This window comes from Bos indicus x Bos taurus, chromosome 16 (genome assembly GCF_003369695.1).
Source record: "Bos indicus x Bos taurus breed Angus x Brahman F1 hybrid chromosome 16, Bos_hybrid_MaternalHap_v2.0, whole genome shotgun sequence".
NCBI classification, from domain to species: Eukaryota; Metazoa; Chordata; class Mammalia; order Artiodactyla; family Bovidae; genus Bos; species Bos indicus x Bos taurus.
In genome coordinates, this window is record NC_040091.1 from 39,261,838 (window position 1) to 39,286,917 (window position 25,080).

General features: G+C 45.9%; 1 protein-coding gene and 1 long non-coding RNA gene across 5 annotated transcripts; both read left to right on the plus strand.

Annotated features, from left to right (window-relative positions):
* The first annotated feature begins 68 nt into the window (after window positions 1-68).
* C16H1orf105 (chromosome 16 C1orf105 homolog) lies at window positions 69-21,936 on the plus strand. Of its 4 annotated transcripts, XM_027564834.1 has the most exons (7): window positions 69-527; window positions 1,288-1,373; window positions 5,196-5,286; window positions 13,613-13,687; window positions 15,896-15,963; window positions 18,488-18,555; window positions 21,544-21,936. In XM_027564834.1, the coding sequence occupies exons 2-7, from the start codon at window positions 1,339-1,341 to the stop codon at window positions 21,687-21,689; spliced, it is 483 nt and encodes a 160-aa protein (XP_027420635.1). In that variant the 5' UTR covers window positions 69-527; window positions 1,288-1,338; the 3' UTR covers window positions 21,690-21,936. The 4 variants fall into 4 exon arrangements, 3 of the variants coding, with proteins under 3 accessions (XP_027420635.1, XP_027420634.1, XP_027420633.1); XM_027564833.1 differs by lacking the exons at window positions 69-527; window positions 1,288-1,373; window positions 5,196-5,286 and adding exons at window positions 6,336-6,447; window positions 6,555-6,840; XR_003514911.1 differs by lacking the exons at window positions 69-527; window positions 1,288-1,373; window positions 5,196-5,286 and adding exons at window positions 6,480-6,840; window positions 7,586-7,690.
* A 455-nt stretch (window positions 21,937-22,391) lies between these two features.
* On the plus strand, window positions 22,392-24,861 carry LOC113906541. The gene is made up of 2 exons (XR_003514912.1): window positions 22,392-24,459; window positions 24,768-24,861. It is a non-coding gene; the product is annotated as an uncharacterized LOC113906541 (long non-coding RNA).
* The last annotated feature ends 219 nt before the right edge of the window (window positions 24,862-25,080 follow it).

The window sequence follows — 25,080 nt, forward strand, 5'->3', positions numbered from 1 at the left end:
CCGCGGCTAGAGCGCCCTTCCTCAGCCGGTGAGGCCGCGATGTCGCTGCTGCCTCCTCCTGGCCACTTAAGAGGAACTTCCAGTTCCTCTCCCAGGAGGAATGCTCTGAGCCAGGAAAGCTGATCTTCAACAGCGAGACCCGGAATGTGGCATCGGAAGGGCAAGGGAGAGAAGCCAGGCTGGAAGAAGAAAGGTTATAAGGGCGACTTGATTGAGCTCCTGTTGTGAAGTCAAGCCCTCAGCTAGGGACATCCCATGCATCCGTGCATCCACTGGACACATACTCAATAAATATCTACAGGTATCATGCACTGTTTCAGGTGCTAGTGATACAGCAGTGAACAGAAGAGACAAGAATTCCTCCCCTCACAGAGATTTCTGTCTTGTGCATTGACCTGTAAAGAAACGACGTCCTCCTCCTTTCATGGAAGACAAACTGAGGCTCAGAGAGGTTGTGATTTGTCCAAGGCCACACACTTGGAAAGTGGATTAACCTAGATTAACATCCAATTGTCTACCGCTTGGAGGTGCAGTATTTTCCTCTGCCTCCTGGAAGGGGTGAGGGTGGAGGGCCCTGTGACTGAAAACAGCCAGACACTTGGAATGGGAGGCTGCTAACATTCACCTGAGGTTGTGGAAATATAAGAGGACGCATAAACAGATGGGAGTAATGAAGAAGCAGAGGGAGATAGTAAGACACAAGATGTAATCGACACATAAATCAGAAAACCTAAATCCACTTACTAGCTGTGTGACTCTGGAGAAGGCAATGGCACCCCACTCCAGTACTCTTGCCTGGAAAATCCCATGGACGGAGGAGCCTGGTGGGCTGCAGTCCATGGGGTCGCTGAGGGTCAGACACAACTGAGCGACTTCACTTTCACTTTTCACTTTCATGCATTGGAGAAGGAAACGGCAACCCACTCCAGTGTTCTTGCCTGGAGAATACCAGGGATGGGAGAGCCTGGTGGGCTGCCGCCTATGGGGTCCCACAGAGTCAGACACCACTGAAGCGACTTAGCAGCAGCAGCAGCAGCTGTTCAGTTCAGTTCAGTGACTCAGCAAATCACACTGACTAAATTTGATTTCTTCATCTGTAAATGGAGATAACACTATTTCCTCTTGGCTACTTAATGGGAGAGTCAATGGGGTCAAACATGAAACATAAAAAGTGTGAAGTGCTGACTGATGTATAGCTGCTGTTAGCCTACTTTCATCATCCTAATGATGGAAATGGCCAAGTGAAATACCTTCTGCAAAATGATCTCTTTCCATTTCTTCCTCTAGGTGTCTGTTCCAAGATTTCACAAGATTCCCTGGTTTAGTGAGGCCAGCTTCATGAACAAGCCATTAGTGCTCAGCCTCCCCAAAAGGTAACAGCCCAACCACTGAGAGCAAAGATTTCAAGCAAGGTCTCATGGAAGATGATTTCTTAAGGATTAGGGACAACCATCTGAGGGGCATAGCTGGACGGTTAAGAGGCTAAGTCAAGTGCTTAAAAATCAGAAAGGAGAACTTGCCCAGCAATCCAGTGGTTAAGACTATGCCTTCCAATGAAGGGGGTGCATGTTGGATCCCTGGTTGGGGAACTGAGATCCCATATGCCCCAGGGTGCCACCAAATTTTTTTTTTTAATTAACAACAACAAAATGGAAAGGGCCATGGTTTTTAACCCAAAAGTGAGCCCTGAGAATTGGCCTGGCTGGAGGCGATAAGACCTCAACTAACTTCCTTCTGTTCCACTACCACTTAGCAATACAAGAAAATTTTGCCCATGGACACTGCCTTTCAAAACAATTCCATCCTCTTCATCATCTTACCCTGTCTCCCTGCTTTAATTTGAACTTTTAAAATTTTAACCATCAAAAGTCTAGAATCAAAAATTCTTATCTTCATAGAGTAGCAACTTCCTGTATTTTAACTTTGAGACAATCTCATCCAATCTCACCAGTCCTGCCCTTTCAAACAAATGCCTGTGGAACATGTGTCTATCCTTTAAAATTGGGGGATTTCGTGTATAGGGAGTTGCCACTTGAAATAACTGAGTTCACTCATTCCTCCCCCATTTCTAATCCCCGGGTATGATCCCCAGGTCTTATACTCTCCTCTGAAAGGGGAAATAAAAGGAAGGGTGAGTGGGAAAACCCAGGGAAGACTGGGAGAGGGCAGGCCAGGAGCTAAGTTTATAGGTACATTATAGGTGAGAAATCGGCTCCCTTGGCATGTAAGGTCATTTGCTGGAAAGATAATACTCTCTGAAAAGAGCCTTTCCTCCTTTTGGTAACTGTCATGTACTCTCCTGTCCATGGATAAATGACTCTGTATGAGAAATATTTCCTCCACATCCCATTTCGATAACATACACCTTCGCTTCGTCCGCTGCCCTTCTTAGAAACCACATTCTCAGTAAGCAGCTAGACAGTTTTGTATATTCTCAGAAGCACCTGTAAAGTGCTTGTTGTTCGGGGTTTGTTTTTTTTTTTTCTCCTAACTTGGAATATATCTAAACTCTAGCTAATGTCTTAAAATAAAGCAGGCAATCTAAGATTGAATAAACCCAAAGGCTTGTTGACTAAATAAAAACACCAGTGACTTAGTTCTTAAGAGCTGTTAGCAGTTCAAGGATCAGCATGAGTAATGACAATTTAGCACCTTTTAATTGGGGACAGGGTACAAACTCACATGGCAGCGATAGTCAGATGGTCAGCATACATGAGTAGAGCTGGCCGAAGGGAACTGTAATGAAGGGAGATCACCTCCCTTCAGGAGAGGAATGGTCAGCCTCTACCCTGGTCAATGCTGCCTGCAGGTATGTGACCCTGTCTATATTTCCAACGGTAGCAGAAATGTGGATTTCCATGTGAAATGGGTAGTGTCTGACATCTAACTAGGGTAACATCCCGCTATCCCATCCCACCCCACACCTCTTAGACCTACCACTGCAGCCATGAGCAAAGCATCCCGGTGCATGGCTCTCTCACCCCCAGCTCCCTTTTGCCTTGATTGTACAAGCCTTTGGTGGGAGGTAGGAAGGGAGCACTGGAGTAGGCAATGGCAACCCACTCCAGTATTCTTGCCTGGAAAATCCCATGGACAGAGGAGCCTGGCAGGCTACAGTCCATGAGCTTGCCAAGAGTTGGACATGACTGAGTGGCTGAGCAAGCCCACAGGGAGCAGGGTTGTGAAAAAGGCAGACCAAGAACACAACTGGGCACTCTCACGCCCTGTTCAGTTTCACAGACGGGTCCTGGGGTGTCCTGGGGCCAGCCAGTTGGGGAGAGAAGGAGTAGTTTTTCCATGCAGTCAGCCATGCTTGAGCCAGTTGCAAAGAGAAATAAGTTGACATGGTACAGAGCTCTGCCCATGTCTGTTCTGGGAGGATTTCTCAACACCTCTGAAGAGAAATGGTGCTTACCTACCTCACAAGAACTCTAAGATGACTAGATAGCACCTGTGAGGTGCCCTGACCTTCAGAAGGACAAGATAGGAATGGAAAGTCTTTTGAAAGGATTCTCCAAGTCTCAACAGTTCCTAAGAATTGGAAACCCCTTCTCTGGCCATAGCTCGGAGTTCCAAACTGTTTATTTCTGGAAAAAACCCTTTTCTAGGAACTTGGTTGGGAAGTTCTGAATGTGCTTTAAGTATTACTGAGCTTTGGACAAGCAGTTCCAACACAGAACAGTCTGAAAAAGAGAAAGGAAACTTCAGTGAAATGTACTCAGAGCACCCCTAAATGCAAGTTCTGGATACACACCTGCAGGCTTGGAGGAGGTGAGACCCAGTTCTGAGGGTCACTGCCCACAGACCCCTTCCTACCAGGAGGTGTCTCTCTCAGGTCAGCCTGACTGTGCTGAAGCCACATCCATCATTTGTCTCAAAAGCCCTCACGTCACACTGTGGTCCTGTTTAACATTCTTGGGCACCAAAGCAGTTTTACAGGGGCCTCTGATCTCTCCTGGTCAGCATTTGGGTATTAAGTTCAAGGCGAGCTGTTCACACGTCAAAGACAGAGGTGGTAAAGGAGCTGGATGAGACCCACTTCCCCACTATCCCAGAGCATGGTGGGAGAAATAAAACAATAAATGCCTCATGAACACCATGTGCACGACTTTGTTATAAATGAACAATGGACAATGAAATCTTTCCTTATAAACGAGGAGAGGTGTTCTTGGCAGAACTACCAGCATTCCACACAATTTTCCATTTCTCGGAGGCCAGGGAAGGCCCAGAGCTGCACACACAGGCTGCTTACGAGGCCCAGGCCCCCTGCACACCTTGGCTTCTTACAGTGTACTTAAACAACCCACAGGGGCCAGCAGGGTGGGTCACCCTGGGAAGAGAACTCTTGTTATTGCTGTAGCATCTCTGCCTCACCTTCTGCCTGGAACGAAGGAATGTTCCAGAGGAAGAGTATAATTGGAGGGAGATGTTCCATGGTAGGAAATGGGTGGATCATTTTAGAGTACAGGGACAGAAGCTCCAAGAAAGCAGGCCAGGCAGGAAAGGACTGCTCTTGTTAAATATCAGTGGCTTGTGTGCAGACCTTGCCAAGAAGGAGCTCTGGGGTACATGTCACCCATTATCTTTCTGCTTTTCTCAACAGTTTTTTTCTAGCTTTGTTTGTACACCGTCCACTGTCTCTGACAACCTACAACTGGCATTGGTTAGTTCAAAAAGGGTGAACTTCTCTGGTGGTGCAGTGGTAAGAATCTGCCTGCCAATGCAGGTGTTCCATCCCTGGTCTGGGAAGATTCCACATGCCACAGGGCCAACTAAAGTCTATGTGTCACAACTACTGAGCTCACGTGCTGCAGCTACTGAAACCCATGTGCCTAGAGCCTTGCTCCAGAACAAGAGAAGCCACCTCAATAAGAAGCCCACACGCCACAAGGAGGAGTAGCCCCCCTCGCCGCAACCTGAGAAAGCTGGCACAAAAGCAACGAAGATCCAGTGCAGCCAAAAATAATTTAAAAAAATTTTAACATTAAAAAAAAAGGAAAACCTAAAGGGCCAGAGAAGCCAGAGTGACTAAAGAGGAGAAATCTTATGGCAGCCCCAAAATGGCTGGGGCCCTCCAGGTTCAGGGTGAGGAGCAACAACTTGGGTGTCCCCCAGGTTTTCTCTGAAGTGCCCAAGGGCCTGACACCTCACACGGGGCACCTCGGTTCTAACTTGCTCTTGTTTTGCCTTCTCAGATATCCTCATTCCTCTGCCACTTTTCTGGTTGCATCCAAGAAGGATATGAATTTGCCAATTTTGTTCCAAGTTCCAGATATCTTATCTAAGGTACCCAATTATTTTTTAATCGAAAAGAAACCCGAGGCTATAAATAGTTCCAGGATGACAGAATATGAATACAAAGGGTATCATATCTCCCTAACACAGCCCTGAGTCTGGATCATCCTCAGTGTTCAGCAGAGATCTGTTAAATGAAGTGAGTGAACAATGCCTGCCCCTTGCCCATCCTGTCCTGAGTATCTTAAGGCTCCCATGCACTAGAACTAAGAATAAAGGCATCAGGTTACAATCATCAAAAAGGGAACCCCCCCAACACACACACCAAAAAAAAATTTTTTTTTTTCATATTGAAGGGTCTTCCATGAGACCTTCAGGGACTGCTTCTCAGCCTGTGCCCAGAACCAGTCCGCTTTTCTGGAGTCTCTAACCCCTTCCCCCCACCACCATGAAGCCCTCTGTCTCCAACCTAAGACCCCCTAAACCCCGGGAATTTCACATTAAGAACTCCACACCTCTCCTTCACCTCGCGGAAACCTGCCACGACTGGCTGCTGGGGGACACTGCGGGGCGGGGGTTCCCATATGAGGGGTGCTGGTGCAGCGAGCACCCGCCCCAGGTGGAGAAAGAGCATTCCGGGGGATGTGGGCAGTGTCTCCACCTGAAAAATCCCAAGTCACACTCCCAGGGCTGCTAAAGGCGGCACACCAAGCGCTGGCACGGTGCCCTTGGGTCAGGGGATGAACGCTTCCAGGGCCCTCGCGTTATGTGGTTGAAAGAGATGAGTGAGTCAGATGCCACCCACACAAATGGGTGGGTGGACGGGCCAAGAACCTAACCGCGGACTCAGAGCAAAGTCCTGGAGAGGAGGTGGGGGGAAAGGTCACCTGCGGCCTGGGGGAGGGGCGAGGGAAGGATGCGAGAAGCAGCGGCACCTGCACCGGATCTGGAAGATATTATTTCCACCTGAGGAGGAAGGGCCGGGGGTGGGGGTGGCCAAGACTTGGAGCCTGGGCTTGCCGCTAGAGCATCCAGGAATCCCGCCGGCAGGAGTGCGGGCTCGGGGTGGGAGGGACCCAAGGAGGCGGGTGGACCCCGCCCGGGCACGAAGGGGACGTTCCAGGTCTACAAGCACGGGAGTGGCGGGGTCAGGGCTGTGCTTGAGAGTCAAGCACGAATCCCCCGAACACCTTAGGCTGGACAGGCAAGTAGGTAAGAAAGGGACGGAGGGGCCTGAGCGGAGACGGCGTTGCTCCCTTGTTTGCTGCAGTGCCAGCAAGAAGCCTTCCAGTCACTCAGTCTCTGCAGTTCTTCCTGAGACAGGCTTTCCGCTGCCACCGAGCGCCTCCTCTTCGCGGGTTTGCCCTGGTTCTCAGCGCACCGTGCCATCCTAGGCGCTAAGGCTCTAAGGAGGGGGAGGAAAGCATCATGAGAGAGAGGCCTGGTTTAGGATTTCACGGCTGCAATACTCTTATGTGGCCACTAGATGGAAGCCAAGAGCAACAGCTCCCGCGGCCTGCCCTGCAGGCTGAGCCTGGGAGGCTGGTCTCTGAGCAGACCCGGGAGGTCACAAGTCCATCGCTCCTGCTGCGACAGGAGACTCAGGTACTTCACCCACACCTTCACCCCCACCTTGTCAGAGACTGACCCTCCACCAGTGAGCGTGTGCGTGCGCGGGTGTGTAGGCCAAGCAGGTGTAGGGGAGGCAAAATTTTATCTTTGCTGTCTTAGGGTTTGGGGCTGAACGAGAGATTTAAAGGGACAGATTAATAGGAGAAAAATTTATTTACTATAAGTTTTATGTGAAACAGGAGCCTTTATAAGGAAATGAAGACCCAAAGTAGCAAAATCTGAATGTTTTTATAGTAGGTGTCAAAAAAGGCAGTTGTGCAAGAGTAACTAAACTGTGAGGAGGCTGAAGGAGGAGAACAATTCTCTTGGCTTCATTTCTTGTCCTTGAAGATAAGATCGTTTCTTATCTTCTGAACGTTTCTTTTCTTCTGGTATTAGGACATCTTGTATATGCGGTTTTATCTCCTTTTAGGAAGAAAAAGAGGAGGTTAGAGCACTTTTCTTGCATGTGCTGTTTTTACAGAGCATCTTAGCTCAAAACAAGGCTTAGGCCAATGTGGCAGGTTTGGGGGAGGCATAGTCTGCCACCCTTCTTAGGGCCCTGGGATCTGTTGGGGCACCTGGCGGGTACCTCATGGCAGATCTGAATCCAGTGCCCGGAGTCAGTGGCGAGCCTGAGGCCTGCATGTGTGTGCTGCTCCTCTCTAGAGCGAAGCTATGTTCTATCTCATGGGCGTGGAATGTACTGTCCTCTCTCTTCCTTTCTCCTCCACACCAGGGACCTGTCAGGAGGCTGTGGTAGCCCCGAGATCCTGTCCCCAGGGCACAGGTGCAAAGGTCCTGCCACCTGGCTCCCTTCCTCCTCATCATCACGGGTCAAAAGGTATCGCTTTGAACATCCACATTCCAAGTGGCCTTTGCTGCCCAGGAGCAGTCCCGGGCAGGGGCGAGTGTGTGTGTGGAGCAGACGTCTGAGTGCATCACCAGAGAGACAGAGAACCAGAGGCTCAGAGACGAAAAGACAGGGGAGGGAGACAAACAGCAAGAGAGCAGACGCCAGACACACAGAAGGGTCAGGGGACAACACACGCCAAAAAGGAAACAAAAAAGGAGAGGTGGAGCTCACAGAAAAGAAAACAGAAAATGAAGACCAAGAAATGAGGCCTGAACATGTCCCCATTTAAACACCTGCGCAGCAGCTCTTTACCAGCAGGGCTTTCACCTGCCTGTTCCAGGCATGTACTTGACTCCTCCGGATTCTGGGAGAGAAGAAAGTGACCACAGTAATTGGACAATCGAGGCCAGGAGGTGACTTACTCAGAGCTCACAGCCCAGCAGAGCAAACATGGAGGCGATCAGGGAGCCATGGTGGGGGCCCCTGGAGCCTTTTGCCTGCTTACTGGGTGGGCTGTGACCGAGTCTCCCCCCAACCCTGCACCATGGAGTACAAAGTACCCCCCACTCCATTCCTGCCCCATCCCCATCTGCTCTCCTTGACTGGCTTTGTTGTCCCAGTCTAACAAGTCAGAGAGAAGAGGAGAACATTATTCATACTGCTTTTGGCAGACTTGTGACAAAAAGCCCTCATTGACAAACACCGTCCAGCAGCAGAGATGTGGCTGGGAACACTATAAGGAGGCAACTTCCCATTTTCTGAGAACTCTTATTTCTCTGTCATCGACTCTCAGTTTTTGCAAATTCATGACCCCTCACATATGCTTCATTCCGTCTCCTGTTTGTGTTGATCAAACACATATAACCACAAATCCAAGCTTTAAAGGAAAGAACTGACCTGAAATAATGATCTAGATATAAATAATGATCTAAATAATGAAATGAAAACCAAGTTTCATAAGTCTGGGTGATAGTTACACGGCTGTTGATCATTTCGTGTATGTTTGAAATTTTCCTAGTGAGCAGTAAGAGTATTTCTTATACTATGCTCACTTTTGTTCTTTGAGATGGTTGCTATTGTCCAAGAGCAGGGAAATGTGTAGTTATGATGGGGGCTTTTGGTTTGAATATTGAACGTGGTTCTTCTAGTGTTACTTTTTGGCTTCTAAGGGCTGCAGGAATCATCATGTCCTGATATGGACACTAAGAGTTCTCTCTCCCCCTGGGAAAAAGGTAGTCTTTCTTTGACCCTTTATCCAAAGAACTTTCTGGATGACAGAAACTACATGTATGGACTGTTGGACAAATCTCTTAACCTGTCTGAGCCACAGTTTCTTCACTGTGTCCACCAAAAGGGTGGAAGTAGGTGATGGTTGATGAGGTGTCTCAGTTAAGGCAGGCGTGAGCAGGAGGAAAGGAAGACAGGTGTGGGGAGAGAAGATAGGAGGCAGGCCTGTCAGTGCCCCTCAAATCATGTTTGTGATGGATATTTTTAAAATCGCCATCTGGTGCTTACATTTTTCAGTTTTTGTTAGGTGGACAGGTGTGTGTCTGAAAGAGAGCGAGAGACAGAGAGAGGAAGAGGGAAGGAGAGGGAGAAAAAAATTCTTTTTTTTTCCCTCTAAGATTCAAGGAGGCCCAGCACTTTGGCCACAAGCCAGAGTTCAGGGGCCTCAGCAGGCACTAAGCTCAGATAAGAGGCTGTTTCCAGGTGATGTGAAGCGCAGGCTTTGGCCCTGGGGGTCGACTGAGCTCTGCCTCACCTTGGCCGGGCTCTCCTGAGGAGAGCTGCTCGGGAAATGAGAGCCCCATGGACATTTCAGAGCCTCTTTTCCTGATGGCTCCGACTCTGCAGATGACACAGCCGGGGGGCCTGTGCTTAGAACCACCGGCCTGTTTATGCTCCATTCCTGCTCATGTGTTGAGTGGGCATGAAGGAAATCAGGAATGAGAAGGAGAGGCTTCACATAGAAGGACCTTGGTTTCAGGGCTGAGGCCCAGAAAGAACACAATCCCAAAAAGTCTGTGTTGGTGTCTTTATAGACTGGCCAGGCAGGATTGCTCATCACGGCCGCCTCCCACACTGCACAGACACCCCTCTACCCCCATCCCCCCACCTCCAGGCCCTCGCCCGCCTCTCCAGGTGAGGAGGGATGCAGTGGCTCTTCTGGGGGCGAGGATTGGCTGACAGTGAGTCTCAGGTAGAAACACCGCCACTTTCCTGGCAGAGTGACTGAAGCCACACGTCAAAAACTGGTTCTTTCTGTCCCTAGAAAGCGTGGGCAGGATGAGAGTTGGCCTCTGGCCTTTTGGCCACAGAGACCAGCAGCAGCAGCAGCAGGGGGTTGGGAGTAACAGAGCGTTTCAGTGATCGCCCAGTCAAGCCTCTCAGAGCCAGGTCTGGAACCGAGCAATTTGCCTTCCAGCCTTGGCTTTTCTAAGAACTTTGTGTCCATGAACTGGTTGCACACAAGCGTCCTGTAATGTTTCCCTGAAGAAAGTGCTATTACAATAGTGATCTTTGCACATATCTGTCTTGTGTTTTAGAGATTTATGGACATACATGTTTGCTGCTGCTGCTGCTGCCAAGTCACTTCAGTTGTGTCTGACTGTGTGCGACCCCATAGACGGCAGCCCACCAGGCTCCCCCATCCCTGGGATTCTCCAGGCAAGAACACTGGAGTGGGTTGCCATTTCCTTCTCCAATGCATGAAAGTGAAAAGTGAAAGTGAAGTTGCTCAGTCGTGTCCGACTCTTAGTGACCCCATGGACTGCAGCCCACCAGGCTCCTCCGTCCATGGGATTTTCCAGGCAAGAGGCTAGTCATGTCTATATACCTGATCATTTAAAATGCTTACACTGACACATTCGTTCAACCAACATGTGTTGAATGCCTACTGTGTGCCACACAGTAGGTTCTAGATTCCGGTAGTACTTTGGGTCAGTGGTGATTATCAGTACTTCCCTCTGAAACTTGTATTTGTCGCTGTATGTGTTTGATCAACATGAAACAGGGAGGAGGACTTAGGAGATGCAGGGTAGTTGCTCTAGTGATCACAAGCTGTCAAAACTTGGGAGTCAATGAGAAGGAAATAATAAAAAGAGTTCTCTGTGGTGAGAAGATTGGAAGTCAGCCTCTTATATATCCAAAGATGTGTGAGATACATTCTTGCTCTTAGGAGGAAACAAACATGCTAAAAAGCAAACAGAACAACAGTGCAGATTGCAGCAAGAGTTATACTAAATCTTGATGCAATCTGAGAGGCAGACACCCAGGTAAGGGAGTCAGGAGAAGGACTTTCTGAGAAAGAAGAATCTAAGCTAGATTGTACAGGATAAGGAGTTGCCAAAACCAGATCAAACAATATATATGACATGTTTCTCCCTCAGATTCCCAAGGATGACAGTCCTCACAGTGTGGGACTCAGGTCACAGGTCCAACTCTCGTTAAACTAGCAAGCTCCTGCCAGGCACCTGGTATGCTTGTTGCTTGATTTGGAATGAATCCTGTGATTCCAATCCCTGCAGGCTCTAGTGTTTTCTTCTGCAGACACCAGATGTCTGCAAGAGGGGCAGAATCAACTGCAGGAAACATAAGCACCTGCTTCTAACTCCACTGAAAACAAACCTGCTGAGCACCCTCCCATCCCACCTCCATCCATCCAGGTCTTCCTCGTCCTTTCAGACCAAGCACAGATGCCACTTTCAGAAGCCCCTGCTGAGTCCTCCAAGGGGACACAGTCCGTCTCTTTGCTGAAGCCCCAGAAGTACCCTCGCTTCTTCAGTGATGCCTAGCCTTGAATCGCAGTTTCAGAGAGGTGTCTTAGTCTCAGAACTCAAAGACATGAGGGACAGGGGGAGAAGCCTGGGCCCCAGGAGGTCCCATGCCCAGGATATCTGGGAAGAGAAGGTAGAAGCTTGAATGGGCCCAGAAGAGCAGAGGAGTCAGCCCAGGGTCAGGGTGAGGGTTTGCGGGGGGTCCTCTCCAGCTTCTCTTTTCACCCCTCCCCCCCCACACACACACAACTGGCCATTCCAGGCTGTCCTCGCTTACCTGAAGTGGATTTGCCAGGTCTTTCTTCCAAGTCACTGCGCAGTGTTCCTAGGTTGGAACACCGCCCCCTCTCCTTGCTCACCACATCCAGCACCTACCCAAGCACTACCTGTTCTTTCAACCCGCCTCAGAGCTTTCTCGTGACACCCACCCCCACCAGGTGAGCTCAGGCCTCCTTTTCCTCCCAGTGGCTTCAGCATCTTTCTGCCTTCAAAACTGGCATGCTTCTTGGGTGCTGAGCAGGTTGCAGTCAGAAATGGTTTCTTCTTTATCTCCACGTCCTCAGTACCTGGGGTTCCCTGGTGGCTCAGATGGTAAAGAATCTGCCTGTAATGCAGGAGACCCAGGTTCGATCCCTGGGTTGGGAAGATTCCCTGGGAGGGAATGGCAACCCACTCCAGCATTAATGAAAGGACAAATACATGAGTCTGTATTCTTCCCTGGTCTTCCTTTGGGCCAGAAACCTTACTCATCTTTGTGACCCCATCTCAGCACCCTCCACGCGGTGGCGTCACAGTGAAGGTTTGTGGCTGAATGAATGGATTAAGCTGTTCCCAGTCATGCTTCCACATGCCAGCCCAGTGTGGGAATACTGATTCTTTGAGCTGATTCTTTGAAAATGGACTATAAACATGAAATGTATTTTAAATATTTGTCAGAAGAATCCAACATGATGCATACTTTACAGTCCTCAGACCCCTAGTAATGCCTCACCCAAGTGTATCTCATGGAACAGTCCGGCAAAGGTCACGTTAGGAGCACGCCGCAGTACTCCCCATGCCATACAGGTATATTCCCCATCTTCCTGTTCTGCACAGCTGGCTGGACGGCAGGAACGCGTCAAGGCACAGGTGGGCACTCCTGCAGTGACAGACCGCCAGGTCACTCAAATGAGAGAAAGCCTTCAGTTTGCAGTAACCGACTGCTTGTCTCTGTGGCCCTCCTCTCCCTTGTAGCTACGCTTCCTGAGAATCTTATCTCAGGACTCTGGTGTCAGTGTGAACAGGAAAGGGTAGGAGAGAATCCCTACGTGGGATACTAACCTCAAGTTGCCATCTGTTCCCTAACCAAGCTTTCACCAGCTATGCAAATGAGGAGCCTGTGTTTCAGGTGGAAATGCTCCGAAGCCCACCCTTTCCCCTTCTGGCAGAAATGGAGTCTGAAAGAGAGCAGTGTTTGCAGTGAGCAGACGGCTGCCCCACTCTCCCTCTGCTGGTGGTTTCTTTGCCTCCCTCCTCTGGGGAGAGAGGGGCTCAGGACCCACACACCGGCTCCAGTTCTGCCCAGGTCTTGATCGGCGGCTCTCGGGTGGTGCAGAAGGGCCTCGTGGTAGCAGACAGTGTATGCTTGAGAGCTGATGTCGTCCCAGAGTAAAGCCTGACAAGAGAGGATAGGATTTCAGAGAGACTAGAGAAAGCAGGTTTGCAGCCAGCAGAGAAGTCTTCTATTTGTTTTTCTCAGGCCATCAGAGGGTCTCAACTAGTTAAGATGGTGGGACTTGTGTATGACATTTGGAAAGTGTCACCTATGAGAGAGGAAAGCCCCTCACACTGTAAAGAGGGACCTCACTGGATTTCAGCCCCAGGCCCACCCTGCCCCATCCCACCCCCTGCCAGCTGTCTGATGCCTGTGCCACTGTATGCGGGTGCCCAAGGCCACTGTTTAGTCTGTGGCTCACCCCCTTCTGTCTAAACCCTGTCTGAGTCTAATGTCCATCCTGGGTATGGCTGGGACCAGAGTGTTCATCTCTGTTTTGTGGCAGAAGTAACTGTTATTCCTCCCACCCCTCCACCCCTTCCCCACTTCTTTGCCACCCCGGCTCCTCGCCTCTCTCTGTCTCTCTCTGTCTCCCTGCAGGCTGGATGGAACCAGAACGACCCCACGCTGATCAGAAACAAGCAGCTGTGCTCCACATGTCGAGGTGTGAAAATGGTAGGTGAGGGGATGGCAGGTGTGGGCATGGGTGTCCCCAGGGCACAGCACTACGCCTTCCGCACCAAAGCCCAGCAGAGAGACCAGGAGCCTGGCAGGAAGGGCCACAGATGAGCAGCTGCTAGCCTGGGAGCTCCATCACCTTACATGATATACCTCCCATTTGCAACGAACCACAGATGAACCGAGGCAGGTTGAACCCGAGGGGAAAAGCAGAGTTGAGCTGCTTTGCTTGGCCTCAGGTGACTACCCTACAGAGGTGCCGGAGGTTATGGAGCCTCTTCTCTGCCTTAACATGTCTCCAACACAACACTCAGCGTCACAGCCATGACACAAGCAGCTTCATCCGGGGCTTTGTCGTACATTCAGTCGTCGCCTCGGTGGTGGAGCTGGGGGGAGAATCTCTGGTACTTCCTGGCTACAGGTGGTTGTTTGTTGCTGGTGGTAGGGAATGGTGGGTCAGGGGAGTTTTAGGAAAGAAAAGGCTATTTAGGGGATGTGGGTGCCTCAAGAACAAAGCTCTGACATCTGAGTTGCTAAAGAAAGAGGTGTATTTCAGGAGGGAGGCTGTACGTGTTGGAGTTAAGACTTGGGTCAGTGTAGGAAGCAAGGTTAGGGGCCTTCTGAGAAAGCATCGGGCTTAGATTGAAGGTTGACTTAGTTGAATGGTTAGGTTTGGGTTTGGGAAGTATCTCTTTAATTCTGATCCTCTTTGACTCAGGGAGGAAGGTGAGGCTAGTTGTGCAGAAACAGGAAAGGGGCGAGGAAAAGAAGACAAACAGGAGGCACGAGCGAGGCCCCTTTGATGAGTTCACAGTGAAAATGCTTCCAACGAGCAAGTGTTTCGCTGGGTTTGTGAGTTTGTTATGTGGGATTTGGAAATGTCACTGAAGCTACCAACAAAGGTGTACCCGGATGTTACAACATCCATTCATGTTCTGCATAATTAGGATCACAGTGTTCAGTATCAGCTTTGGCTGGGGTCTGGGAAACTGGGATTGGAATTTCTCCTGGTCTTATTTCTGGAATCACTTGTGTCTACGTTTAGAAGGCTCTGACCCCAGGCCTAAGCGGGCCCTGGCCAGTTGGCTCCCTGGGGACCTCAGCAGCTGTTCTCTCTCTCAAGACCTCTTTTCTGACCTTTGCTTTTGCCCAAACCAGCCCAAGTGGAAGCACACAGCAGGGTTTTATCATTCATCGGAATGCCCAAAGGAAGCGCCTCAGATGCAAAAGTGCCCAAGGGCCCTTCCCTATTGCTGTCAGAACCGGGCCTCGCAGAGCCTAGGGGAAATGAAAAGAGGTTAGAAAATAAGTGCGAAATACTCTTGGCTCACTGTGTGCAGTAGCAGCTCCGCTTCCTTCTTGGCGGGGACTGGGGTGGGGACTGCTTTGTCACTGAGACCCCTCCATTCATGGGGTGGAGCGGAGATGCTGGGAAGGTATCAAAAGACTCCTAGGAAATTCCCTGGTGGGCCAGTGGCTGACACTGTGCTTCCAGGAGGCGTGGGTTCAATCCCTGGTCAGGGAGCTGAGATCCTGCATGCCATGGGGAACGGCCAAAAAAGGTGATTCATAAAAATAGAGGGCACTTCCTCAACTTGGTGTAGGGTGTCTACCAAAACCCACAGCTAACATCAAACTTAATGAGGAAAGACTGGGTGTTTTCCCCTGAGATCAGGGACAGACCTGGATATGTACTGTTGCCTCTTCTGTTCACCATTGAGTGTTCGTTCTAGTCAGGAAAATTAAGGCAAGAAAAAGAAACTGAAATTAGAATAAAAGAAATTAAAACTATGAAAACATAAAACCATATTTCAAATGATGTGATTTTATATATAGAAAACCCTATATATATTTCTATATATAAAACCCTTTTTATATACAGAAATTTTATATATAGGGATCCACAAAACATTTACTAGAGCTAATAAATGAGTACAGCAAAGTTATGGGACACAAGATCTATGTACAAAAAATAATTTTATTTCTATGTATTAGCAATGAACAATCCAAAAATGAAATAAAGAGAACTATTCCAATTATAATAGCGGCAAAAAATTAAAATAGGAATAAATTCAATAAAAGAAAGGAGAAAATGATATATGAATGACTCACTAAATGCAACTTGAGTTTGCTAAGATGGTATGTTATTTCTATAACTTAGAGTGCAGTTTTGGGCATTGTTATACATGTGACTTTCTTCCATAGGTGCAACCAAAAACTCTGATAATCCCAGATGATCGGAAACTATCCTTTGCAAATATTATGAATCATAGGTAAGTTAAAGATTTAAATCAGGACACAGATTTATATCTGGTTATATTCATTTGGGGACATAGGATAGTGGGTTGAGTAATATAATAAGTAAAATGTTTGGGGAATGCTTAAGCGATGAGTTTCTTGAGTGGTTTCATTTTCTGGTTAAACTATTAATACACAGTTAGACCAAAAAAATAGTTGTTTTTACCTTTTCCCTAAACAGCTATTGAAACTAATGTACAAACTATAATTTTTCTTTCTACCTTCATAAGACCTGTACAAGGCATAGAATAGATTTGTTTGATGACTTAGAGCTAAACACAAATTTTCCATGTAGATGACATATCTAATCCATAAGATATGGGAGATTACACATCACTTCTCTTGGCCTGGGACAGCCTCTGATACACTGCAGTGACTAAAATTACTGTTAACCATTCCTTTTGTTGTCATTTGCTGCTTTCTTACCAAGATCAAATATATCAGCAATAAAGTCCAGTCAAAGTTTGATTAGTTGGATTTTGGGGTTTTTTTCCTGCATGTTACTACCAGACAGGGAAGAAGAATTCAGTTTTCATTTTATTAAAAAACTCAAAACATGGAGTCACCCTGGATAAGGAACCAAGATAGGTGGACTTGCCTTGCAGTAGATGGTTGAAATGTAAGCCTACACTGACCTTTACATATGACTAAGCCAAAAAGTTATATGTGATCTAATGACAATCATTAACTTGTTTCCTCTACAGAGAGCAATAATGTTGGAAAATACATAGGCCCTTTTGTAACCTAGGATGGACAGTAGTAGATATTATATTTCTCTGTATGAGTTCAGGGACATTTATACAAACTAAGATGCGGACTCAGAAGCATCAAAACCACGTCCTGGCCCGAGTAGACATGGTGGTGGAGGAAATGGGCATTTGAATGTGACAGGCTCCAGCACTAACATTACCTACACCAACTCTATACTTAATAAGTGCTCTTAGATCACGATAAATGTAACTCATAAATATTCTTTACAGACTTTAAATGGAAAATTGAACTATTTAAACTCAGGAATTTCTGAGCTAAAGTTCATTCTTCTATGAAAGAGAGTTTTGAAAAGTTTTGACCCAATTTATTTATCTTGTATATTTGGTACTTTAAAGAAAGTCTCAAGTCGTAAGTCATTAATTTTTTTAAAAACCAAGCTCTTCTTCCTTTAAAGCTTAGAGTGAAGGCTGAACCAATCCTAAAATCATGTCAATCCCAGTATTATTAGATTGGTCATTTTTAGTTTTTATTTTTTAGTAAAATGAAAGAAAACATCCTACTCTGAGATTTAGCTTGTGTGACTATAACGTAAGATCCTGGTTCTGTTTGTAGCTTATAATTTCTCTCCTTACAGTCTCTAAATATCACTACGCTTATAGGCTGATGAAATTGTCTTCATTGAAATACTTTTTAAGAGACTTTAATTATAGTCATTGTGGGAATCAAATGATGTTTGTTGATTGGAAGGAATGAAGGAAAGAGGGAAAGGAGAAAGGAAAAGACAGAGGAAATAAGTATGAGCAGATAGATATATATTTGTTGTATTATAGTGTAGACAGTTCTTAAACTATTGTCTTACAAATACCACCTTCTTGTCTGCCAAAAATGGGCAATTAAAGGTATTTTTCTTTTTCTTAGTCCCAGTGAATCCTCCAATGGCAATTTAATAAAATTAACTGGATGGATTGACCATATTTTTAGTAGCAAAGTTAAAATAATCTTGGAAAAATCTTTGTTGAAATAGATACCAAGAAATGAATGTAGAGATGTAGCTTGCCCATCCAAGTTTACAGATTGGTCAATCTTTAGGAAAAAAACAACTTAATATAGAAATGGTTTGGGGCTTCCCCGATGGGTCAGTGGGTAAAGAATCTGCCTGCTAATGCAGGAGATGCCAGAGACATGGGTTCGATCCATGGGTCAGGAAGATCACCTCGAGAAGCAAATGGGAACCCACTCCAGTATTCTGCCTGGAAAATTCCATGGACAGAGGAGCCTGGAGTCTACCATCCATGCAGTTGCAAAGAGTTGGACATGACTGAGCAATTGAGCACCTTTTGGTTGAGAGTCACTTCCAATCTTAGCTTCCGGAAAAAATAGACAGTGGTCAAGACATTTTCTCCAAAATTGGAGGATTGTGATAAAAATATGCTCAATTTTGCACTTGAAAGGTAGATTGGAAGTGTTGTTTACATTTTTCTTGAGAACTGGAGGATTCTCTCCTTAATCCCTTCTATTTTCAGACTATACATGTTCTGACAGTGAAATAAAATAGTTTTTTAAATGCAGCTTTTATCAAACTCCATGAAAATATCACTTAAGTAAAAAGAGCTTCTGAAGTAGTGGTCTTTGACCAGTCATCTCACACTGCAGCCAAGTGATCTGAATACCAAGTTAGCAGGTGCTGGGTTCGAGAGCCCATCTGTGTTTTAAAATTTATAAAGACACATTCCTTTCTGCCAAGCCCTAGCCAAATCACTAATGTGTATTCTTGCTTCTTCCCATCAGAATGATGAGTCTCCATCAGCCAAAAGCCCAGACTGTACCCAAACGTTCTCGTGATGACATCCTAACAGGTTTGCCTTCTTTTGGAGTACTTGTAGGGAGACACATACCACCCTCATGGTAACAGAATGAAAAGTTTACTGCCTAAGATAATTTCTGAATTTTTTGAACAAATTCCCGTTCTCCATCCCTTCTCTTTCACGTTCTGCTTATTGACCTGTTTCGGTGGGTCCACACCCCTCCCTTCACTCCAGCCCTCCCTGTCCCCTCTTCAGCCCTCACTTGGCCTTATCCATGGTGTGTTCCTTCCCAGGTCCTCTCCATGCCACATCGCTCTGCCCCATTTAAAGAGCCCCATAATCCACTTGCTGAAGAATGTCTATAGATAATTCCCTTCTTAGGCAGTCCTAATAGCCCCAATTAAGGGGAGAAAGGATGTATGTCTCCACACTGCTGGAATGGCCTTCCCAAGCCCTGAACCCTCCCTCCCACAGGCTCCTTGGAACACCTGCCTTCTCCTGGCAGCTGCCCAGTGCTATTCTTACATTCACTCGCTGGTAATAGAATAAAAGGATAGCAACTCTATCTCTGGCTTCAGCATTGACATAAATCTTATCTTTTAGAGAAACCAATACAGGGCTGGTGGAGGAGGGGTGGGTCATTCTTTGGAGTGATGTAATTTAAGGGTTCGAGGCAGCAGAGGCTGTCACTTTATGTCCGTATTTTCATCTGTTTCCAGATTAACTGAAGCCATTTTCAGTTTTTCTTTTGATACACATAGAAAGGAAAATCAAGAGCACTTTCTTTACTTCATACTAATGGGAAAATCTAAGCTCTGTCCTGGGAGGTTGCAGGGGAGTTAGAGCCAGAATTGAACTGAGAAGACATCAGAAAGGAAATTTGAGGACAGAAGGGGTATCTTGAAGCAGTGTCAAAAGGGAGGATCAGAGACTTAGTGGACAGCTGAGGTTAGGCGATTTCCACTCTAGTGGATCTCCAATTCCTTCTTATGTATACAGAAATATTGGCCTCTACTGCCTGTCATTTAGCCAAAGTGGACTGAAGATCCAAGAGTTAAGTGCATCCTTCATGAAAGCTCCCCCATCTGCCTGCAACCACCTCATTCTCTTGAAGCCTAGGGAACGCTGGGCGAATGAACCCATGTGAGGCTGGTTTCAGGGTTCTCTCTTATCAGCCGCACATTCATTCTGAGTTTCCCTTAAGCCTGGATTTTTTTCAGGTCTGCCTCACAAAGGACGAAACCTACGTGTGCACACGTACTCACACATAATTACATGCCCTTCCCTAAGCAAAAATGTTTATTTTCTGATTTTACAGCACAATGTGATAAGATGCTTCTCATGATTTTATTAACCCTGAGGATATATTTTCAACTACCAGCATAAGAGCTAGACTGAATGAATGTAGATTATATTAAGTTCTCAACAGACATTGTTCTTGCCCATAGTTTTCATCCAAGAACCACAGTCTTGGAGGTAGGACTTCAGGGAGTGCTTTTAGAGCTGAGGCTTGATAGATTGGTAGTTGATTCCAGTCGTGACCCTTCTGAGCTGAGCTTTGCTCTTGTGTATGCTTTCTGAGGTTAAAAAAAAGGTGCCTAGGAACAGAGAGACCTGGGTTTAGATCCTAGCCTTGCTAGACAGGTTTAGCTATCTTGTTGAAACTCTCTGGGTCTCTATGTTCCCACCTTTAAAACCAGAGAAGCATTTTGCCCACTCCCACCCCTGACAGCCAGACACTCACTACCAGCAGCCTTCACTTTTGATCGACCCAGAAAAGCTGCTGACACTGCCCCAGCCCCCGCTGGCTTATACAGCTTAGATGTGTCCCTACGTTGCATAGCCTGTGGACATGCTGCAAATACCAAATGGCTGAGTCATCCAGCAAACATCACTGCCAGTGACTGCCCAACTCATTTTGTTGATCACGACAGTAATCCCTGGTGTTCTTCTGGATTCAGCTAAATTTCATAGATCCTCAATAATTCCTAGTGAGAACTAAGTAAATGGAAAGAGCCTATCTCTATTAAGTGATGGGGTTTCTTCATCTTGACTCTGGCCTTGAGTCCAGAGTTCCATAACACTCACAAGCTCTTGTCCATGAACATAGGTACAGCTGCTAACCACCTGACTTAAGTCTACCACCTGGCCTGGTCTACCACTCCACCGGGGCTAAGACGTGACACGAAGTGTTAGGATTAAGGAGATCTGGCTTCTGATCTTTAGTTCATCATGACCCTGTACCTCGGTTTCCTCTTCATTACAGTAATAACACTGAACTGGTTTGTGATCTTCTGACATCTCTTAGCTCTCATTCACCTGGACCACGGAGCTTTTCCAGAGAATTCAGGACACCAGCTCCCTTAGTCATTCCGTGACTTCCGATGAGAATATGCTATTTTAGACACTGATGTACTCTCCTTCACAATGAGTAGTCACAAAAATGAATAAACCAACCATCTGTAAATAAACTGATAACCAAAGAAAAGGTCAGGATGGTAAGAGTTTTATGCTATGCTATGCTATGCTAAGTCACTTCAGTCGTGTCCGACTCTGTGCGACCCCATAGACGGAGCCAGAGTTTTAAGGAGCCCTAAAATAAATTATTTCATAAAATGAAGGTTCCTTTTGAAATACAAGTGTATTTGCCCTACTGTTGGCTTTTGTAAGATCACATTTGTTTGTTTGAAGAGCAGAACCACACGTGTGTCCCTGAAAAGTCTTCTGAGGATTGTATCCTCTTTTCCCTTTAACTCATGTTACAATTCCAGTCGCACATTATCTTCATTTATAATTTAATTGGCAGTCTCTCTGAATATTTGAGTTTTGTTTCTAAACACTCTTTTCTGGCCTCTTTGACCAAGATATGTAAAAGCTTAAGTGTGGTGGGGTAAGATGGTTCTGTTAGAGAAGGTTTTCATGTGAATCTTGAAGCTGTTTTATAAGGTTGAGAAGTCTTTGGTGACACCAGTTATTTTGAGTGTATTTTAAAAATAGAATCTAAGGAGCCCTCTCCTTCCTTCTTGCTCTGTTCTCCAGAGAACGTTCACTACAGACTGCCCATTCTGGGCCCCAGGACAGCTGTCTTCCACAGACTTCTGTCAGATGCCTACGAAACCCTGCAGGAGACACAACTCTCTTCCCTGCCCAGCAAAGAACCAGTGAGCAAAGCAGTGAGTCAGTGAGTGGTGGGCACTCATCACCTTCCAGATGCTGAGAGAGAAAGCCACCTCACCCAGTGAGTTTCTGACACTAGTGCCTTCACATCACTTCCTCTTAGTATGAACAAGATGACTCAATTTTGCCTTCCTAACCATTGTTAAAGTTCTAGGTCTTACCAGTATCTTCTCATTTCTCCTAAAGATAAAATAGTTTAATGGACATGATTATAAACATGTGATGATTAAAATGGAACATTTTGAGTGTCATTTATTTTTTTTTGAGTGTCATTTATTTTATTTTGCTAAAGAGTTTCTATAATAGACAAGTTTTCTGTTTCTAATGGATTTTCTGTGAAAATCAATTCTTTCAGGACAGAAGGCCAGAGATGGTTCCAGGAGGTCAGCATAGTAAGAATAAAAGAGAGAAATGGTGGTCACCCTTCTGTCCTTATCTCAGTTAGTTAACTCAGATGACAAAGGTTGCTGTACTGCGGTAACTGGTAAGTGGTAGGTGAAGGTTGTGTGTTCATGTCACGTTAGCTCATAGCTACCCAGGGTTTCCCTGGTGGCTCAGATGGTAAAGAATGTGCCTGCAGTGTGGGAGACCACTGTTCAATCCCTGGGTCGGGAAGATCCCCTGGAAAAAGGAATGGCTACCCACTCCAGTATTCTTACCTGGAGAATTCCATGGACAGAGGAGCCTGGTAGGCTGAGTCCATGGAATCACAAAGAGCTGGACATAGGTGAGCGACTAACACTTTCATTTTTTTCACTTTTACTCTTGAGGACAGAAAAAGTATTTGTCTTGCCTTCCTCATGTAACCTCCATTAGTGTCTGGAATGTAACGGATGTTCTTCTCATCTGTGTTCAGTCAAATTCAAATCAAATGCCTCTATTCTGTATTTTGGTTACTTTGGTTTGAGGATGTATATCCAGCTCTGTCACAGTCCGTGTGTGTGAGACAAAGGAAAATTCTAGGCTTGTAATATTATATTTGTGGGCGTATATGCTCCATGCCCAGCTTCAGGAAGGCTCATGTAAAAAAAGATCCCTTCCATTGCTTAGGAGGCAGTGGCCTTATGGAATCCCAAGATCCTGTCTAAATGGGCACTGGGCCAACCTGTGGGAATGAACCTCTGTGCTGTGTTTGAAGAATGTAATTCAGAAGTCTCTAACAGATAGCCTGGTGACCAAACTGACCTCATTTCTTGCGCATGCGTGCATGCACAGACACACAAACCCCCAAGCCGGAAAAGCTTTCTTGATTACCCTATATTCCTGGTAGGCTATGGATTCTTGGTTTCAGTTCATTTAGAGTTCAAGAATTCCAAAAATAGAATGCAGTTCCTTTCAAATGAAGGCTGTGTGCATGAATTGTGATCCCATTTCAGATAGTTGTCGAAGGACAGATGAAAATGTTTCCTTATCTTTTTTCTTAGCAAATTAACATATCCAGTAAAAGGATCTGGGGCACACATTCCCATATGTTAGAGGAGGGTGCATGCCTGCAGCACAGTTATTTAGAGCTTTTGAGGTAATCTGAATATTATCTACTTAGATAGAATACTTCCTAAATCTCCTTAGGAAATCTTCACCTAGAATCCTTGGGTGTTCCCCAGATCTCATTGAAAAGAATAACATGGTGGTATTTTGTTAGCGTTCTAGCATGGTGACTGACAATGATGGTCTATGTTGTGGTTCTTACAATTTTTGATCTTAGGAACATTTTGCACTCCCAAATGTTGAGTGGGTTATATTCATTGACCGTTACTGTGTTCTAAGTTAAGATGGAGAAATTTCAAATCACAACAGTACACAAGTAGACCTTCCAATTTCTGTCAGAGTGATAACATTGTCACATGTCAGGCAGCCTCTGGAAAACTCCACTGTACTGCTAGGAGACAAGAAAAGAAAGGCAAGTAACATCTCAGTGTCATTATGAAAACAATTTTGACCTCAAAGAAATCCCAAAAAAGGATTTCAGAGACTCCAAGGGTCCCAAGACCATGCTTTGAGAACTAGTAATGTACAGGGTGTATGTACCCTTGCATCTTCAGCCTTCTGGGAAAAGGAATGCTAAGGTGCTTTCACTCATCTACCTGAGAAGTCTGGTCCCTTGGGAGAGATTAGAGAGAAGGCAACAAAGTTTCAAAGAGAAGAGAAGGTTTGCAAAGTTTGGAGATATTAACTTTTTGAACATCCTTTACCTCTATTTGAACATCTTTTAACTCTCTTTCCTCACATCATCTGTTTACCAACCTTAACTTGGTTTCTCAAATAGTGTCCTGGTAAGAAGAGGATGGGTTGACCAGTTGGCATAAGAACTCAAGTTCCCTTTGAACTCTCATTTTTCTATATGAATGCTTGTTAGCTTATGTGCTTTTGGTTACTATGAAATCATTTCTCAGAATCTGAGGTCCAAGCCTTGACCCAAGGTGGCCTGAGCCCACTGGTGATGTCCCATCAGCAGCTTTGTTGAACAATTAGCCAGCTGGTGAGTTTCCTTCACACTTTACTCCTGCAACTATATCCTGTAATGGCACTGAGGGCAGATTGTCCTAGACTGGGAAGTCCAACCCTTGACTGCTTCTCCATACAACCTACCCAATGCAATGATTTCAATTTAAACTCACAAATAGATCTATATGGGTATTGCCTGTTTTTTTTCTACTGGTGATAATGTTTATAAGAAATTATCTTAAACATGCTTCTCTTTGTACCATAGGGGTTAAATGGTTGAGTCTACCATGTTCTTTGGTGCAATCTCTTCCTTACCTAATTGAATCCTTGGAGGTAATAATTTGGACTTGTCAGTTATTCTTTTATCTACTGCATGTTCCTAAGCTTCATCCACAAACCTCTCATAAATTGACCAGGATAATTTCTTCATGGTAAAAATCTAGTCATAATGTTATTCCTGATTCAAAGTCATGTACTGTTTGGATTAATTTTTTAACATGGATAATCTTGGCTAGATTTGTTTGTTTCAAGGCTAAAGCCTGATTTTTCTGTTTTAAAAATAAATGACTCTTGTTATAATAAAAATCCACAAACATGAGTCAGACTTACTGCTACTCTTTTATCTTCTTTCACCCCAACAGGGAACTTAAAAACCAATCAATCAGCATAGTTGTTGCCTTACTGCCAGAATTGGAGAGAAATGCTATATTTAGGAGAATCTGTACAAAAAATCAAGTATGTAACCCAAAGCCATTGTCGTCTCCATTCCCCAGTTTAACCTTGGGAAATCCCACAGGCCTTTACTGTCTTGTACCCTCCGCAGGGTCACTCGTCTTCTTCCTGGCCCCTGACTGTCAAAGTTAATGGGAGGCCAGTCAGGGGCCTGTTGGCTCCTGGGCCCTGCGATATTAACACTGGAGCTGCCCATCTTCCTAAAAATGCCCAGGAATCATG